Source organism: Onychostruthus taczanowskii, unplaced genomic scaffold (genome assembly GCF_017590055.1).
Source record: "Onychostruthus taczanowskii isolate IOZ18803 unplaced genomic scaffold, ASM1759005v1 scaffold21, whole genome shotgun sequence".
Lineage (NCBI taxonomy): Eukaryota > Metazoa > Chordata > Aves > Passeriformes > Passeridae > Onychostruthus > Onychostruthus taczanowskii.
In genome coordinates this window covers 6,661,466-6,679,425 of record NW_024499351.1, presented here as the reverse complement: position 1 = coordinate 6,679,425, position 17,960 = coordinate 6,661,466, and the positions used below count along the sequence as shown (strand labels likewise).

At 39.2% G+C, this 17,960-nt stretch overlaps 1 protein-coding gene across 1 annotated transcript; it reads left to right on the top strand.

Moving 5' to 3' along the window:
* Window positions 1-3,677: 3,677 nt before the first annotated feature.
* YIPF4 (Yip1 domain family member 4) lies at window positions 3,678-16,631 on the top strand. Its single transcript, XM_041404412.1, has 6 exons — window positions 3,678-3,980; window positions 7,413-7,566; window positions 10,205-10,376; window positions 12,646-12,723; window positions 14,287-14,400; window positions 15,578-16,631. The coding sequence occupies exons 1-6, from the start codon at window positions 3,896-3,898 to the stop codon at window positions 15,713-15,715; spliced, it is 741 nt and encodes a 246-aa protein (XP_041260346.1). The 5' UTR covers window positions 3,678-3,895; the 3' UTR covers window positions 15,716-16,631.
* The last annotated feature ends 1,329 nt before the right edge of the window (window positions 16,632-17,960 follow it).

Here is a 17,960-nt window from a genome sequence, read left to right as displayed (position 1 = left end):
AGGCAGGGGCTAGAGAGTTGCTCCTCTATAGTCTGAAGGGAAGGAGGCTGAAAGGAGGAGGCCAAAATCTGAATATTTGAATATCTCAAAGGCTGAGAATATCCAGAGTGTTTGGATCAGGTGGATTTCTTGATCCTTCACTACTCATGTATGGCAGAGCATCCAGAAGAGCAACCCTTAAAAACCTACTCACTCTTATTTTACATAGGCATGGGCAGAACAGCTGTCCTTTGTCTCCTTCCGTGTCTCTTTGATGTGAAATTCCATCTGGATCTCAGCTGGTCAGAAAATCCCTAGAAAAGGAAATAATTAAAGCAAGTTTTAATCTTAGTCTTATCAAAATTATATTTAAAAGTAGATAATGAAGGATAATTAATGTCTTTATAAATAGTCTATTGAAAGCAGAGAAATCAAATTACTTAAGTGCTTGTGTTCATACAGAGATCACAGTCAGAATCAGACAATGAGAAAACACAGAAAATATTTCCAGATAGGGAACAAAATCTCGTCTTTTCTAGGTACCAGCAGCGTCACAAAATTGTCTCCTGCATCACATCAACCTATGTACATTTCACTTATACTTAGAAAATGATACAGCACATGCATAGCACAGGGTCCGGTGCATGAAACCATGAAACAAGGAGAGACAGAACTAGTCACCCTGCCTGTCATGCAGCCTCATTTGTCACTGCTCCTTTTCAGCACACTAATAAAACATGCACTTGTGACTCATCTTATTGCATAATATTCTGTCATTAACTACCATTGTCCAAGTTTCCTCCTCAAAGCTGATTCAGTGTGATATTTAATCTCTTTCTCTTTTGCCTCCTCCCACCCTTTTACAGTGCCCTGAGGACTACTCCTTGTGTTTATCAAGAGGTACACTACTTTTGTGCCCCAAATCACCAAGTTTTGTTCTAGTTTTGTATGCTGTTGGTCTTGTTAGGAGGCAAGTACTAAACAGATTAAAATCCTATCTCAAAAAATAAGAATTGCAATGAGGCAAGTGAAAGGTTTGCCTTAAGTGCAAGCGATTCCTTGACACCGCATTCTTTGTTGACATCCCTATACGTAGTTAAATAAAAAGAAAAAATAGGAGGCAAGTACTAAACAGCTTAAAATCCTATCTCAAAAAATAAGAATTGCAATGAGGCAAGTGAAAGGTTTCCCTTAAGTGCAAGCGATTCCTTGACATGGCATTCTTTGTTGACATCCCTACACGTAGTTAAATAAAAAGAAAAAAAAAAAAAAAAAAAAAAAAAAAAAAACCCAAAAAAAAAAAAAAAAAAAAAAAAAAAAAAAAAAAAAAAAAAACAAACCACAAACTAAGAAAGGAATCTAGGCTCCAGAGAGGGATCTGGACAGGCTGGATCAGTGGGCCAAGGCCAATGGTATGCAGTTCAACAGGCCAAGTGCCAGGTTCTGCACTTGGGTCCCAACAACTGCTTGCAGTATTGTATGCTTGGGGAAGAATGGTTGGAAAGATGCCTGGGGGAAAAGGACTTGGGGGTGCTGGTTGACAGTGATGTGCCCAGAGAGGCAAGAACACCAATGGCATCCTGGCCTGTGCCAGCAATAGTGTGGCCAGCAGGAGCAGGGTGGGGATTGTCCCCCTGTACTGGGCACTGGTGAGGCCACACTTTGAGTGCTGTGTCCAGCTCTGGGCCCCTTGCTACAAGAAGGACATTGAGGTCCTGGAACGTGTCCAGAGAAGGGCAACGGAGCAGGGGAAGGGTCTAGAGCACAACTCCTGTGAGGAGAGGCTGAGAGGGCTGGGGGTGTTTAGCCTGGATAAGAGGAGGCTCAGGGGTGACCTTGTTGCTCCCTACAGCTGCCTGAAAGGAGGGTGAAGCCAGGAGGGGGTTGCCTCTTCTACCAGGCAACCAGGGGCAGGATGAGAGCAAATGGCCTCAAGCACCAGAGATTGGCTAAAGGAAGAATTTCCTCACTGAAAGAGTGGTCAAGCATTGAAACAGATTTTCCAGGGAAGCGGTAGTCACCATTCCTGGAAGCATTCAAAAAAGTGTAGTTGTGGCATGTGGGGACATGGTTGAGTGGTGGACTTAGTGGTGTTAAAGTAATGGTTAGACATGATCTGAAGTGTCTTTTCCAGCTTAAATGGTTCCATAATTCTATGATTTAATTTTTTGAATTTTTTTTCCGATATAGACCTGTCTGGCATCCTCTGGAGGGCAGTTTCCAGAAGCATCCAAGACATCCCAACAACAACAGGGAACATCACACTCATAGCACTGTAGCTAAATATAATAATAGAATAATGGTATGTCTCAAACTGGAAGGGATCCATAAGGATGAACAGGTCCAATTCCCACCTCCTTGCAGTAAACCATATGACTAAAAGTATCATCCAAAACCTCCTTGAACTCTGAAAGGCTGGCTATAACTGAGTAAAGAGTAAAGTTTCTTTTCAGAAACTGAAAGACGCCTACTGCAAAGGTCTTGTAACAAAGAAGTTCCACATAACAGCTAAGAAAATGAAGTGCTCTTAACAGATGTCTTGACTGCTCACCTTTTAAAAGGAAAAATCTGAGTATACAAGTATCTGTAGGGACATTTTTTACTCTCAAGATAATTTTTGATTTAAAAATAGGTGCAATTATAGATGATTTTTCCTGTTGCTGCAAGGAAACTGATAATTGTTGTAAAATGTTCACAGAGAACCTGAACCCAAATCATATTTGATATACATGCAAATTTGAGTGATCCTTGGATATGGCAAAGTAGGAACTTCCAGTCATGTTCTTCCCTTAAAAAACAGATTGGATCTTACTTGTTAAAAATTTTCTGAGATGGACTTCTCAGTGATTTCCTTCAATGGCATATATATGAAAAACAAGGTTCCTTCTACAAATCAAACCACTGTTCTAATGCTATTTCTGGACCTGCAACTTTTCCGATGTATAATACCTTTACATTTATATCCCATAGCACTTAATGAGATCTATGGAGAATCAAATATATGTAGCACAAATGCAAATCAAACCACTGTTCTAATGCTATTTCTGGACCTGCAACTTTTCCGATGTATAATACGTTTACATTTATATCCCATGGCACTTAATGAGATCTATGGATGAAATAGAATAAAATATATGTAGCACAAATGACACATTTAAGCCTGTTTCCTTAAGATGTCAGGGGAAAAAAGTGTCCTCAGAGTATACGTTGGTATTCGGTAGGGAGCAAAGGGATGGATTTACCCTAAGTGGAGTTATCTGGGAGCTTTTCTGTTAAGTCATTGAACACAGGAAAAGTGAGATCCCACTTTCTGATTCTTCAAAGCAGCACAATCAGAGCCAGTGTTTGTCTTCTTATTATAACAGGGATTGGCAACATCTCAACTGTATTATTTTACAACTTCTTTAGTGCTACATAGGTGTCTCCGCAGGTCAGTCAAAAACAAGCCTCACAGTGAGAGGAAGTTACATAGGTGTCTCCGCAGGTCAGTCAAAAACATACCTCACAGGGACAGGAGGGAGAGGAGGGAAAGGAAGGAAACCAGTGAGAGGAAGTAAGGGAAGGAAGGGAAGGAAGGGAAGGAAAGAAAGGAAGAAAAGGAAAGGAAGGAAAGGAAGGTGGGAGGGAGGGAGCTTGGTTCGGCCCACCAGGAGGAGCTTGGCGGCGGAGTGGAAGTGACCTCACTCCCGGGACAGCGCCGGGATCCACTCAGCGCTGGAGCACCGGCGGCCAGTCCGGGCGCGCCTTGCGAGCAGCCAATGGCAGGGGCGGCGCCGCTTGTTGTCGCCCCGTGAGGCGGCTGCGCCCGGGGCTCGGTGCCGCCGCCGCCGCCGCCGCAGGAGGGACCCGGGAGGCCCCAGGCCCCGGTACCCGCTCGCCTCTCGCCGGCCCCGCAGCCCCCGCGGAGGGCGGGGAGATGCAGCCCCCGGGCGCTCAGCAGCCGCCGCTCTACGCGCCCAGCAGCGGGGACTTCACCTTCGTCTCCTCGGCGGACGCCGAAGGTGAGCGCGGGGCCGCGGGCAGGGCCGCGCTCGCTGTCCCGAGGCAGGGGCTCTGCCGGGCCCCGGGAAACGCAGAGACAGGAGAGGCCTTCCCTGCCCTCCGTCCCGCCGCCCCCGCGGTTGGTGTCGTGGCTGGGGGCGGAGCGGGGTGGCCGAGGTGGCCGCTGCCCTGGGGCCGCTGCCGCGGAGCGCCCCGCTGCCTGTCCGCGTCACGGCAGCAGCACCAGCGTGGCAAAGGCGGCCGTGCCGCGCCGCTTCCCAGCTGCTCCGAAAGACGGAGCCGAGCTTGTCCCGGCTACGTGACATAACCGTGACCGCTGTCACTGCCCGCTCCTCAGCCCGTGTTGCTGGAAGCCCACTTTGTTGTCTTACCGAAGATTGCGTCGTATGTTCACGTTTGCTGTAATGTGCTAAATGTCTGCGCCGTGTCTCATTGCGGCACAGTCATGAAGGAGAAAAAGAGGCCGCGTATGTAATTTAGGGGGTGAAGTGTGGCCTGCTGCCAAACTGCTGCACAAACAGCAGTGGTGTGCCAGCATGCCGTGAAGATGTGCCTTCAGACTGCAAAACTGAACGTACAGGGGTCAACATCGTGCAAACTTACTCTGTTGGAGAATGATTTTTTGGTCTCTCCCCATTTAAATAACAAGGATTCTACTTTCATGTATGTAGTTACTCTTAAAATTGTGACTAGGGAATAGTATAAATCCTTACTCATGTGTCCCACCCTGGAAAGGAATTGCTGAAGTGGAGAAATTACTGTAGAATACCTGTTCTTTAGTGAACTTCACAGTCCTTCTGAAAAGAAATACAAGCCAACAGTACTGTTGTAGCTGTGGGGTTTTTTGTTACTGGGCGTTTTTTTGATCGTTAGTTTTCCTTTGTTTTGTTATTTCTTCTTCACCTTGGCCTGAAAAAGAATCCGTGTACCTCTGAGCAGAAGCTCTCTGCTTCTTCTCTGGAAGTATTTGTTGAGCAATGCTGAACCTGATCTAGTAAAGCCGCCTTTCTGGTAGGTTGTGTTGTGTGGCCCGTGTAACCTGGTCACACTTGGCTCTGTGTTTTTTATGAACACAATCAAGGTGGGATCTCCTGTGTGTTCAAGTGTAGTCCTGTCCTCAAAGTGCTGGATAGACCTACCCTAGCAAAGAAAAACATAAAATTAAACATCTTCATATTTTAAAATACTATGCATCTTTGCATGTTTCCCAAATCTCAGTCCATATGAAAAAATGAAAATTAGCTGTACTGTTTCCCCATTTTATTTCTGTGGGAGCTGTATGGAAGAAAGCTGGAGAGATGTTCACAATTAGGTCAACAGGCAGAGTAGAAAGAGCTCTCTGTTTGGGGTTTTGCCTCTTGTACTGCTTTTTCAAAATTAAGAGGCAAGACTGTTTTGAAAGCTGGTTTTCTACAATGCTTTGTTGAAATGAGGCATCTGAGAGACTTTGGTTTTGCTTTTGTGGTGTTCAGCCTGAGACAGTAGCAGTGAAGGCACTCAGACTCACTAGGAACCATCAACGTCATCAGCTCTTGGTGGATTTTCCGGTTGCCCTGCAGTTAAAAATCTTATTCAAAACAGCCTGCAGAAGAGGAGGTGACCAGTCCCTTTCCCCCAGGTTTCTGCAGCTTTTGTCTTGCAAAGCAGACTTAAGATCATGTTAATAGATTTTATAATTCAAAAGTGTGGTTGCAGGTATTCATCGACTGCTAAAAGGAGTCTTGGTAAATATGACTTGTGTATGAATTTCCGTGCCTCAGGATGGATTGTTAGTGGTCCCTGAGAAAGGAGAAATACACGGCTGGTTGGACTGCTGTGTTGGCTTCTTTTGACAGCTGCATGTATGCACAGAGTAGCACTCCTTGCAAAAAAGTGTTATCTTGTAGCAGAAACAAGTATTTCTTAATGCCATTAGGGTTCCCCAATCAAGAGAAAGCTTCTGAGCCTTCAGCTTGATGCCCAGGCATGAAGAGTTTTCTTTTTTCCTCCCAGCAGAGGAAGGCTTTCCTTGAGTCTGGTGAGAATGGTGTATGCATGCGGGGACTGGGAAGAGCAAAGAGAAATTCCTGCTTTAAGTTACAGTGATCTTTACCAGGGCCCAGTGCAGACGGTGTTCCAAGAATCAAAGGAATGGATCTGTAACTCTTATGATTATGAAATAGCTGGAAAGCATTTGTGGAGAAACTTGAATCTGAGTGGCCTAGCACGCTGGCCTGGGAAGGAGAATTCTGTTGAATTAATTGTGATACTGAATGATTGATGAACACCTAAGACATGTTGGCTGAAGAGATTGAGATTCTGTTACTGTACTAATTTTGTTTCTATAACACTGTAATATTTCCAAAGAGGATGTTGCAAATGTAATCTAGAAATATGGCCTGATATGCCTCTGTGAGTGTTTCAGAAGTACTTGCTATAGTTAGGTGTTTTGGGAAATTTGTGCTGAGGAGCCTTTATGTGTGAAAAACACACAATGATGATAAGGCAAAAGATATTTTCTTTACCTCTCAATATATTTATAGTAAGCTTGTACAAAATATTTACACGTTTCTGTTTGGATTTTCCTTCTTAGCAGATAATGGAAATCCACTGTTTCCTAAAGGAATAATTACTCCCTTCTTATGTATCTTTTTCTTTCATCAGTTGCTTAATTTATTTTCCTATACTATTTTTTATTTTCCGTCTATATATAACTGAATAAAATGAGCAAAAAAAATTTAATATTTATTGGCAATTTTGCCAAAACCAAGCAGAACATCGCTAAATTGCTCTTTGTTTTACTTAGTGTTGTGGTGGAAAAAGATCATAGTATATCTGAGAGAAGTTGTATAATTGTATAACTTCTTATTGTCTAGAGTCTAAGGATTTCGATAGCATTCTTTCTCTAACATTTTCAGCTGCATTGAAGGCAGGCTACAATTTAAAACATCTTCAAATGGTTTCCTTTTATGAAAAATTTGACATAAAAGCAGAGAGTGGTTTTAGCTGAAACAAGGCCACTATTAAATATGGGTGCCAAAAGAGGTAGAGTATGATCAGAAAAAAATTTTAAATAATCCTCAATTTATAGCATGGTTAGACTCTTAGTAGTGTCCTCCTTTTGTGCCTTTAAACACTTAATGTTAAAGCACAAATGGAAGCCTTTCTGTTGTCCCACAACACTGTGTCATAAAACAAGAGTCCCATCTAAAAGCTAAAACCTGGTATTTGAGGCCTAACCCAATATTGTTACCATTGCAATAAAACCACCAGTACACTTTCAAATTGTGTATCTGTGAAAGTGTAATGTTATTTTGTAGCTTTGGCTGTTTTATGGTCATGACCAACACATGTATCTTCATATGTTTGTTGTTTATCTTCCAGTACTTTTAAAATCAAATGGCTTTTGTCAAGACATAAAAAGGTCTATATTTTTCTCCCTTTTTCTTTAGATCTTAGTGGTTCCATAACAACTCCAGATGTTAAGCTGAATCTTGGAGGAGAATTCATCAAAGAATCTACTGCAACTACATTCCTAAGACAGAGAGGATATGGCTGGCTTCTGGAAGTGGAAGATGATTACCCAGATGATAACAAGCCACTCTTGTATGTTGTAATTATTTTTGGGTATCTATCTTTATTAGCTCTGTAGGGAAAAGAAACAACTTGTAGTCTCTGATTGTCCCACAGCCTTGTGCTGTGACTAGAATTCTCTTTGACAAATTACTTGACCAGTGAGTGTTTTCTGATGCAAGAATGGAAGCATTGTTTCTCATTATGGATTTCAGTCTCTGTAAGTATAAAGCCTATATGGCTTCTCTGCTTTTAACTGTTGATCTTGTAATGATTTCAAAAAAAGGGGCTGTATTCTTTGTATCTTTTGCATTCCTGTTTCTGGATATTGTGAAAGAATCAAAGAGTAAGACAACCTCGTGGGAAGACTCCTGTTAAGTAAATCTCAGTCAGTTCTGTAGGTTATTCTGAAGCAAAAGCATTGTGAATCATGGTTGTTAACAGCAGGGATGTTAGAACCAAGGTAGCACAAACTTTATAGTCTTTGATGCTGCCTTTTACTATAAAGCTAGATTAAAAGGGTACTAGTGCTGAAAGACAATAATGACTGGCATCCATTGTTCTGTTCATAGAAACCTGGCTGGCTGAAGAAAGTTTGTATCTTAAGGTTATTACATTGTGAGTCAGGCAGCCTGGTCCTTGTTCTGCACCTAAGCAACTTCATTCTCGCTATCTCAGTGAATTAAACATAATGATGCTTTAAAAAATTGGTATGAGACAGAGAGTACTCTGTAGAACTCACATGAGTGTTGGGAGACAACAGGTGTCTGGAGAGCTTAATAATGACAGTACTACTTGAGAACTGGTTTAAATTAAACTGTGCAGAAGTAGGTCCTTGTGTGAATGTCTGCTTTGTGAACCTCTAACTTTTAATTAAGAAACAAACTTGTGTAGTGAGGTTGCAACATAGGAATTCTGACTTTAGTGTAATTTTGTTGTTTTGATTATTCCCAACAACGTGTCATAATGAATTCTTACAATCTGAATCCTATTAAGGATTGAAAGAGCAACAGGCTGCTAAGGGAAGTTCACCAATGCAGTGCTACAGTGCAAATGTTTTGTTCAATAAAGTGAGATTATTTTATTACTTTTTCGTGGGGCAGCCTTACTCCAGACACTTGTTTCCTGATACAACTACCATCACTTTCGGGTGATGTATCTGTCAGCTTCATGCAAAAGACAATTTATTCACATGAGAAGCTGTCAGAAGACCTAGACAATGAGAAATAATTATTTCCATGTAGCAAATATTTGTATTACACAGTCTACAGAGTAAACTATAGGTCTGCTACATCCTTTTTAGATAAATGGTGGTAAATAGATGCTTCTAGTCTGTTCCTTAGATTCAGGGATGGTTAAAGAACAATTTTTCTTACTTAGTCACTAGTTAGTAATACCACTTATAAAGTAGCTTTAGTAATAGTAATGCAAAAATTGCCTTGAGGGACTGAATTAACAGTATTTAATTTATTTTTTTTAACAGAATTTGTGGTGAATCACATCTTTGTAATTTTTTCTCACATTAGCTTTTCTGAAGGAAAAGCCAAAAAAACAAAGCCTTGGACAAAACCTTCATAAATGGACTTAGGGTATAATTCTACATTTTTCTTCACTGAGTTCTTAAATGTAGAGCAGTATATCTGCTGGAAGTCTCTCGCAACTCTTCAGAGTTCCTCTGTCATGACTGAGGTTCTGCTCATAAAGAAGTGGAATTGCCCATTACCTGGGAAGTGTGATTCCTTCCCCATTAGGCTAGTACAGTCAGGGCAGCATGTACCAGCTAAGAGTCCTGGGCAGTAGAGTCTTCTGGCCAATTTGTATCTGCTTGCAGAGAGTTTGTAACAGGAAGCAGAGAAGGCAAGTAAACGAGGGCAAGATGTGTTGATACATGTTGCTGCTAGTGCAAGTGACTTCTATTTATTTTACCCATAGTGGACACAAGCTAGAAATTAAACAGTAGGCCTAAACTTGTCTGTTGAAAACTACTGTTCTTGAAGGAAGCTAAACTCCATTTTCTTTTGAAAAATTAGTTTTACATGACGTATCTAGAATGGTTTAAGATTAGTGAATGTAATGGTATTCTTTCTTGCAGAATTTGAACTAAAATATTTTTATAGTAAGTGTGCTCATGGCAAACTGCTTGACATAGAAATACACAGACATTCTTTATGTGTGCTTGTCTTTGACTTGTAGTTACAATGGCACAAATCTGTCACATGTCCTAGTGTGTCCAAAAAAACCCCTCCTATCTTAATGCAGACTCTCAGGGTATCACAGATTTGTAGAATGGTTTGGGTTGGAAGAGACCTTAAAGATCATCCAGTTCCACCCCCCTGTCTTGGGCAGGGATACCTTTCACCTGTCCAAGATACTCAGAGCCCCATCAAGCCTGGTCTGGGTATGCTGTGTATGTTTTCTGTTGTCAGTCATGTAATTTGGTTTTGAGTATTTAAATAAAGCTAACTGTGTCCCACCAGTTACTGAATGCAGCATGAAGTTATGGTGTTGCTTTACCGTGGATGAACTGTTCCTTTGCTAGTCGTGGCTTCAGAAAGCCTTGTGCCTGACAGGAGACTTGCTCTATAAATCTACTGTTTGCCCCTGTACTTATTTTTTAGTTTTATTTTATTACTGTGGTGTATAGTAATGCTCACTTGCTTTACAATTTCAGGGAAGAACTTGACATTGATCTGAAGGATATTTACTACAAAATCCGATGTGTGTTGATGCCTATGCCATCTCTTGGGTTCAATAGGCAGGTAGTGAGAGACAATCCAGACTTTTGGGGTCCTCTGGCAGTTGTCCTCTTCTTCTCAATGATTTCATTATATGGACAATTTAAGGTAGGTGTAAATCTTCTGCCTAAAAAGAAATCTGAACTAAATTTGGGAATGTGATTGCTAAGCAATTTGCATTCTTACGTAGGTAGAAAGTCTTTTTTTCACATACTAATGTGGGGCATTTCAAGTGCTGTTTCTCAAGTTAACATGTAGAAAGACAGCAGTTAGGAATGTATTAAATAGCCCACGGGTAAGTTAATCATGATGAAATGTCAGGTTTGTTTTTATACAGTAAAACAAAGGAACAATGTGGTTTCTAGAGGAACCAGATTGATACTAATGGGTTTATAGTCATATTAGTGAATCTTTCCATTTTAATTGTAGCCTTTTGTTAACTTGCTTTTTATTACTAAAAATGTTAGCAAAAAGCATTTCTTTGGATGGCATGAATTCTAATTTCTGACAAATAAAACTGCTTATTTAATTCATACTATATGGCTGCTGTTATCTGGTGTATTTAATCTTCATTAGTGATGTTTGCTATTTTCTCCTCCCTGCTCAGTTACAATCAAATAACTTTCCTCTGGTCAATAGACTTTTTCCATAATTCCTTTTGAACTCCAGGGTGAATAGCTACTCAGAAGCATTGTGCATATGTAATTGACTTCCATAAACTGTTAGCTTTTTTTCTTTATGTTCTGATTAAAATAAGGAAGGACCAGGGTGAATAGCTACTCAGAGGCATTGTGCATATGTAATTGACTTCCATAAACACTGTTAGCTTTTTTTCTTTATGTTCTAATTAAAATAAGGAAGTGTTATAATTTATAGTAACAATTTGTATGTTAGCCTAGGTGCTCCTGCATTGGAAATCTTTATGACTAAATGTGTGGTTACAGTTGTTTTAAATGTGACCAAGTATGGCAATAAGCCGTATGTAAACCAGCAGAATGTGCTTATGCACGGATTCTTGTGAATGGTGGGATAAAATCATTCCCTTTGGGACCTCTGGCTTCCTTATGGTGTACCAAATGCTGACTAAGAATTCACTCTAAGTATCTTGTCCCTATGAGGCTTGAAGTGAGTAGACTAAACCACTTTATTGTTCAAGTCTTCTGGGTAGACCCCTCACCTGTCTCCTTGGCAAAGCAAGGACCGTTCCTTGACCCTGTGACAGATGAACCACTTCCTGCAGTTTGTGTACCTCCTGTACAGGAGCACTGGCTCCGAGTTTCTTGGGAGCAGTGGGTTTACCATATGGATGTAGGAGTGCTGTATGTGTATGAGGAGGGAAAGCTAGCAGCCAGCAACAGGATGACGGACAGCAGCTGGACTAGACGAACCCAAAGGTGGGCTCTAAACTGGAGAGGGATGAGCACTTCTGCTCTAATTCTTTAATCTGGTCCTCTTCTTTTAGTCAGTGGAGGAAATCAGGAAGTAAAAAGAGGCTATGTGCTATTTTCACAAATAGAATACAGCCACTTATATTGTTTTTAGTGCTGCTGTGATTTTTATCTGGTTTTCCTATTTCATTCTTCTGGAAATATGGAACTTCTAAAAGTAAAGTATTGAACTGAATACTGACTTGATTTTTTAAGTTCAGTCATTGTATGTTTGGAAATACAAAGACTGGACTTAGACTGTTGTTTCCTTCTAAAAAGGCATTTCAGAAAGGAGAGCTTTACTTCTGGTCCTCCAAGTGGTTCAACACCAAAACCAGCTAAATTAATTTGAAGGATTTTTTAAGCCAGAGAATGATTTTAGGATTCCTTCTGTGGTTTAAGAGCAGAACTATGAAAAAAGCAAGAAAAAATAATGACAGACTTGGTCCCAGGAATCTGAGGCTCTTTATTAAATTCTCATCATCATCATCATCGAGTTCCACTGAGAATTAAAGTCCTATGTCTTCTGAGCGTTCTCAGTTTGAGTAAAGGATAAAGTGGCATCTTTATAAGTAAAGGAGAATTCCAAGTCCTGTGTTGGTTGGGCTGACTTTTAAAAACTGTCTGAGCCCATATTTTGTAATAGGTGGGATATGAAGACATTTAGGATAGTTTTAACTCAACTTCCTATTCCTGTTACAGTTCTTACAGAATACATTGCACATGCCTTCCGTGTACACCAAATTTACCATTAATGTGATTCTGTAAATGTAACTTCTGAACTTCATTTGCTCATTACACTGTGATACTAAACACTATTCTTGCCACAACTCAGAATTTAGTTTTGAATAATAAAATCCTTGACTGCAGTGAAAGCAATTATGGAAATGCATTTTCCTCTTTCACAGTGACAATTACTCATATAAATTAATTGTTCTTTATCTCTCAAGGTTGTTTCTTGGATCATAACTATTTGGATATTTGGATCCTTGACAATTTTTTTACTGGCTAGAGTTCTTGGAGGAGAAGTAAGTACCTGTATGTGAAAAGGATGTAGAGGGAGGTAAAGTCTCTTCAGGTTTTCAGTCTCCAAAATGAAGTCTAAAATACAGAGATCATCAATTAATCTCTTGGTGCAATGGATGGTGTGCTTGCTTCCAGATTAACGGTCTGGAAATTAGTGCAGTGAATCCCAGGAATTCTAGCAGCTTCCTGTGATCCAGAACTGGAGTCTATTCTTGAGGGAGAAATGCTGTCAAGTTTTTGGTCACTGGACTAAATGGAAACTTTTTTTTTTTTTTTAATGGGGGGCTAGCAGCAGTTAGATGTCCTTGTGTGTAAAGCACCTGCCAGTGTTTGTTTTCATTCCTGGCCTGATGCAGTTCAAACCCTCCAAAGTATGAAAACCAGGGCATGTTTCTCAACTGCAAAGCCAGCTGGAGTTGTGGCCTGCATCCCTTCCTCCAGCTGCTTGCACCAGCAGGGTTGGAATAGCTGCTTGAGCTGTTTAAAAATTGACTTATTAAGCAATTCAGGTGTAAACAACAGAAAATGTCTTAGAGCAAGGCCCACAGACAGCTGCAGTGGAACAGTCAGAGGATAAAACTTCTTAAAATGGATCTGCAGCATAAAATGCATTGAACTGTGTTGTGAAGAGCTAAATATTTACTGATGCTTTATTTTTATACTTTTACTGTGGATATTGCATTAATGATGCACCAGTGTTGCAGAGGTTCTATGTTATTTAGTTAATTTTTAAAATTTTCCTTTTAATCGTAATTGTGAGTCTTCTTGTGTGAATGCTGTTTTGAAAGAAAAAGTTTTTTATAAATGTGATTGCATGGTATTTCTGCATTTCAACACAATCCAGAGGCCCTTAAATCAATCTGGTTTGTGGCTCAAAATGGGAAATTATCAGATGTATAAACTGGAGAAAAAGTATAGGTTTGCAAATCTTGTCATGAAGGATCATCATCCACAAGAAAATACTTAGAAGGTGCCACTGCTTTTCCTGTTAAATCCAAGAAGCCTAGCTGTGCACAGGAACATTTCAGACCATAGTAGGGGAAAATGAGACATTTCCTTCTGAAGCTAAAAGTAGTTTTGGAAGTAATTGGAACAACTCTGTTCTAGATAGTCTCAATAAATTGAAGCTGGAAATCAGAATTCTGTGCCTTACAGGGATCAAGTTTTAACTCTTCTGTGGACACCAAAAACATTCATGTGCTTTATGTATTTATTTATGTATAATGGATATGAGTATGTTAATGCAGAAAATATGTCTTTGCTGCTTTTGACAGGACTACAGCTGGTCCTTGAGAGGTCTGTTGCAATTCTGAGCTCCTGGGCATCATATGTTAATGCTTCCTTTGAAAGTGATATTTACAATTTTTTGGAAAAAAAAATTAGCGTATTTCTGATTTTAAGGTTTAGCATACAGAACCAATTTTTTACTAGCAATCCTCCTTTAGCTGAAATTTCATGAGTATAACACATAATCATTATGCATAGTGTTACAACAAGAGCAAATTGTATTTGGTGACAGAGATTGAGTACTGCAAACCTTATTTTTATGTGCTTGAAAATTTCAGGTTGCTTATGGCCAAGTGCTGGGTGTAATAGGATATTCCCTGCTTCCCCTCATTGTCATAGCACCTGTACTTTTGGTGGTTGGATCATTTGAAGTTGTTTCTACACTAATAAAAGTAAGTTCATATCATCTATTGAGAATTTAGTTATTTTTAAGTCACTTTCTTAACACTTCAAGTAATCTGCTCAGGAAAACATAATGATGTGTCAAAATTTTCAGAACTACAAAGTGAGCTCTGTGATTCTTTGGTTAGCATGGTGGAAAGTGAATGTGGTTTTAAATGCTCCATTTGAGTGCTTGGGAATATACAATGCTGTTGCTATAACAACACCTGTTGTTACTAGAGTAGCTTGTATTTAAGTATTTTGCTGTGCTCTAATAGTTGCATTACAAAAAAAGAAGGGATTCTCATTTTGAGAAGAGAATGCATAATTAAACCTCAGAATGAAGAATCTGAAAATAAGCTCTGTCCCTTCCCCCATCATCCAGATTATTTTTAGTCACTGCAGCATGAAGATGACGTTAGTCATTGTTCTGAGACCTCCCCATAGAGGTAGTGGTACAAAGCTCTCCGTAGCCTTTGCAGAGAAGGTAAGGATTGTTCTGATTTAGAGAGGGGGAGTGTGAGGCACAAAGAATAACCTGCCTTATACCACCTGCTGCTGGACACCTTTTATGGAACCAGAAACATTCCCTAAAAGATCCCAGAATGACATAGCGCTCTTGAACACTTTCAGTACTTCTTAAAACCCTTTAAAGTGGCCTGTGAAGTTACTGCTGAGCCTGGGAATGTTAACTGATAAAATTCTGTTATGAGCTAAGCTCTACACTTTCTGGAGGTTTGCTCTGTTGATTTCATTATTTCTGTCCCTTTAGCTTGCTGGCAGACAGTATAATTGAAGTACAACTAGAGTGTATGATAAGTAACAAAATTGCTGTATTTGAGATTTGATAATCTGTGATTACTGATAAATTATAGTCAGAACATAAATCATTAACTTCAGTTAACTAATAAATAACTTCAGAATAAATATACGTTCATGAAACTTCTGTTACTTGATTACTACTAACAGCCTTATGTTAACTTCAGGGTGAATCTCTGCAAGGTTCTTATCTTTGCACCACTAGTATGAAAATGCATTACAAGCCCCACATGGCCAAAATTTCCTGGGCTGTGACAAGCACTGCTTCCATAGCTGGCTCTGTGTTGTACTGAGAGAAGTGATTTTTACTGTGGTATTTGGAGAGACTTTCTTGTGGTGTCAGCTAAGACTGTTCATCTTCTTTTTCAGTTGTTTGGAGTCTTTTGGGCTGCATACAGTGCCGCATCATTACTAGTTGGCGAAGAATTCAAGACCAAGAAACCCCTTCTAATTTATCCAATCTTTTTATTATACATTTATTTTCTGTCCTTATATACTGGGGTGTGATCTAGTGTAAAATGTGGCCAGAAACCATATTTCAGTCCCCTTGCAGACTGATGATGTGTAAGATTAAGAAGGCTGGAGTTAACACAAGTGACTGTTTTGTATGCAGTTGTCGAGATGTTTTAAGATGGAAGAGCATATTTGTGTATATTATTTAATGAAGCAATTGTAGCTATATAGATTTGTATCAAAGTTCTAGGTTTGTTTAAGACTCTTCAGATTTTAATGAACAAAATAAAAGAACCTTGTGTTTTATAACAAAGCGTAGCAAAACTGCAACTCAATACCTGTGCCAAAAGCACTGGGACCAGATTACTATAGTCAAGAATTAAAAATGAGAAGTTAACTGTTAACAATCTCAAAGTGCAATTTTTCCTTTAAGCTTAAACACAGCTGGCTTTTTTTGGCACAGCAAATTCTGTAGATAATATATATTTATTAAACAGTCCTGATTGGTCACAGAATAGTCTGTATAATCAAGACAAAAAGATACTACTTTTAATTTAGTGCCTCAATTACTGTGATTTGGCTGTTGAGTTTTTATAAATTCCAATTTGTTTTCAAAACATGTATATACTGTGTATTTTGTATCTATGGCTTGTGTGTACCGTAAATACTCCTTGGTTAAGGATGTATATTGGGTTTTTAAAAATTGAAGATACAAGTATTTGAAGTTTTCATTTACTATCTCTGACCAAAGGAGCAAGATACTTACTGTGTGACATAATTAATTAAAGTGCATATTTAGAGAATCAAATTATTTTACTTAAAAGTATAAATTTACAGAGAAATGGGTGAACACCTTTCTCAACTCTAGTGCTGGCCTAATGTTGGAGAGAAAAAAGATGATCTATCAAATTTGTGTGATCTTTAAACAATGTTATTTTATGATGACATAATAAAAATATTGCTTCCCTAACTATGTTTTACAACATCTTGCTCTGTTTTGCTTTTAATAGCATGGTATTTAACATGTATCCCTTTTTTTTTTTTTTTTTTTTTTTGCCAATACTATTAATCCCTTGTAAAAAGAAATAAGAAAGATTTGGAAGGCCAGATTCTCCCTCCACTAAACAAGGCAGAGTTACAGCCTTAGTAACAGTTAGAGTCTTGCTAATTTTGACTCTCCAATGATTATATAATAATGTGATGACATGTTAAATATTTCCTGTGTACTGTGTTGATTGCTTATATAATGGTCCTTATGGTAATATTTCTTCACAAGGGAAGTCCACTGAAGTTCACTTTGTATGGTACTAATGTAGGCATTTGCAATCTTCAGGATTTAGTATCAACAAACAGCTCTGAAGGTTTGGGTTTTTTTCTGGCAACAGAGAAAAAAGCATTTCCCATTCCCTCCACCCCCTCCCCCATCCTTTTTTTCTAAGGCTACAAATAAAAATCAGCCATGACAAGGTGATAGCAAGGGCTGTCTTGGATCCCTGATGGACATATTTCCATATCAGAAATGTTGTTTTTGATCTTTTTAGACTGTGTAACTAGCCAGCTTGGTTACTTATTTTTACCAGTCATTACTGATGCAAAATACATAATTAAATTCCAGCTCTTCCACAAACCTTTAACTTAGTCAGTCTGCTTTCCTGGCTGATTCTTGTGTTGGTTTTAAACAGAACCACTTGAAGTTAGTGCTGGACATAAATTGTAGTGTAATACTTGAGCTTGTAATATATAGAAAGAGAAAAAGTTGGTAGAGTGATTGACTTTTCACCTGATTTTTGATTTCTGAATAAGTTGTGGTGGAATTAATAGAAACTTGTACTAAATCAATTTATACCAGCAGCAGCTAATTTCTTACCTACAAGTGTTTTGAGAACATTCATACCACATTCTAAAAAAAGAAAAAAAAAAGGAAGTTACAGTGTATTTAAAAAAAAGCATATTAGCTTTGGAATCTTGTATGATAATCTGGTTTTACCTCCTTTTTCATCACTTATATTTCTTTTTTTAACAGGAATACCCAAGTATTATTATAAGACTGCACCCAGCCCCTGTGAATGCATTTAACTTCTGTCCCTACAAAGGTGAAGGGCAAGAACACATTTAGGTTACTAGGCTGTCAGACAGCTTTAAGCTTAGTTCCTCTTTGCATAGGTGTTCATGAGGTGTTCTGTGCATCTGAACTGACTGTGAATATTGAAAAGATGCAAGAATGTTCTGTTGAATCCCCAAATACCTCCCTTTCCAGTAATGTTCTGTGAAATTTATAGTTGGAATTTTAATTGTTCCC

What these genes read in the sequence shown, in the direction of transcription:
- YIPF4 (XM_041404412.1), top strand. Translation starts at nt 3,896, where the DNA reads ATGCAGCCCCCGGGCGCTCAGCAGCCGCCGCTCTACGCGCCCAGCAGC. An exon ending in GATGATAACAAGCCACTCTT is followed by an intron (nt 7,567 to 10,204) that starts GTATGTTGTAAT and finishes TTACAATTTCAG; the next exon opens with GGAAGAACTTGACATTGATC. An exon ending in CTAGAGTTCTTGGAGGAGAA is followed by an intron (nt 12,724 to 14,286) that starts GTAAGTACCTGT and finishes TGAAAATTTCAG; the next exon opens with GTTGCTTATGGCCAAGTGCT.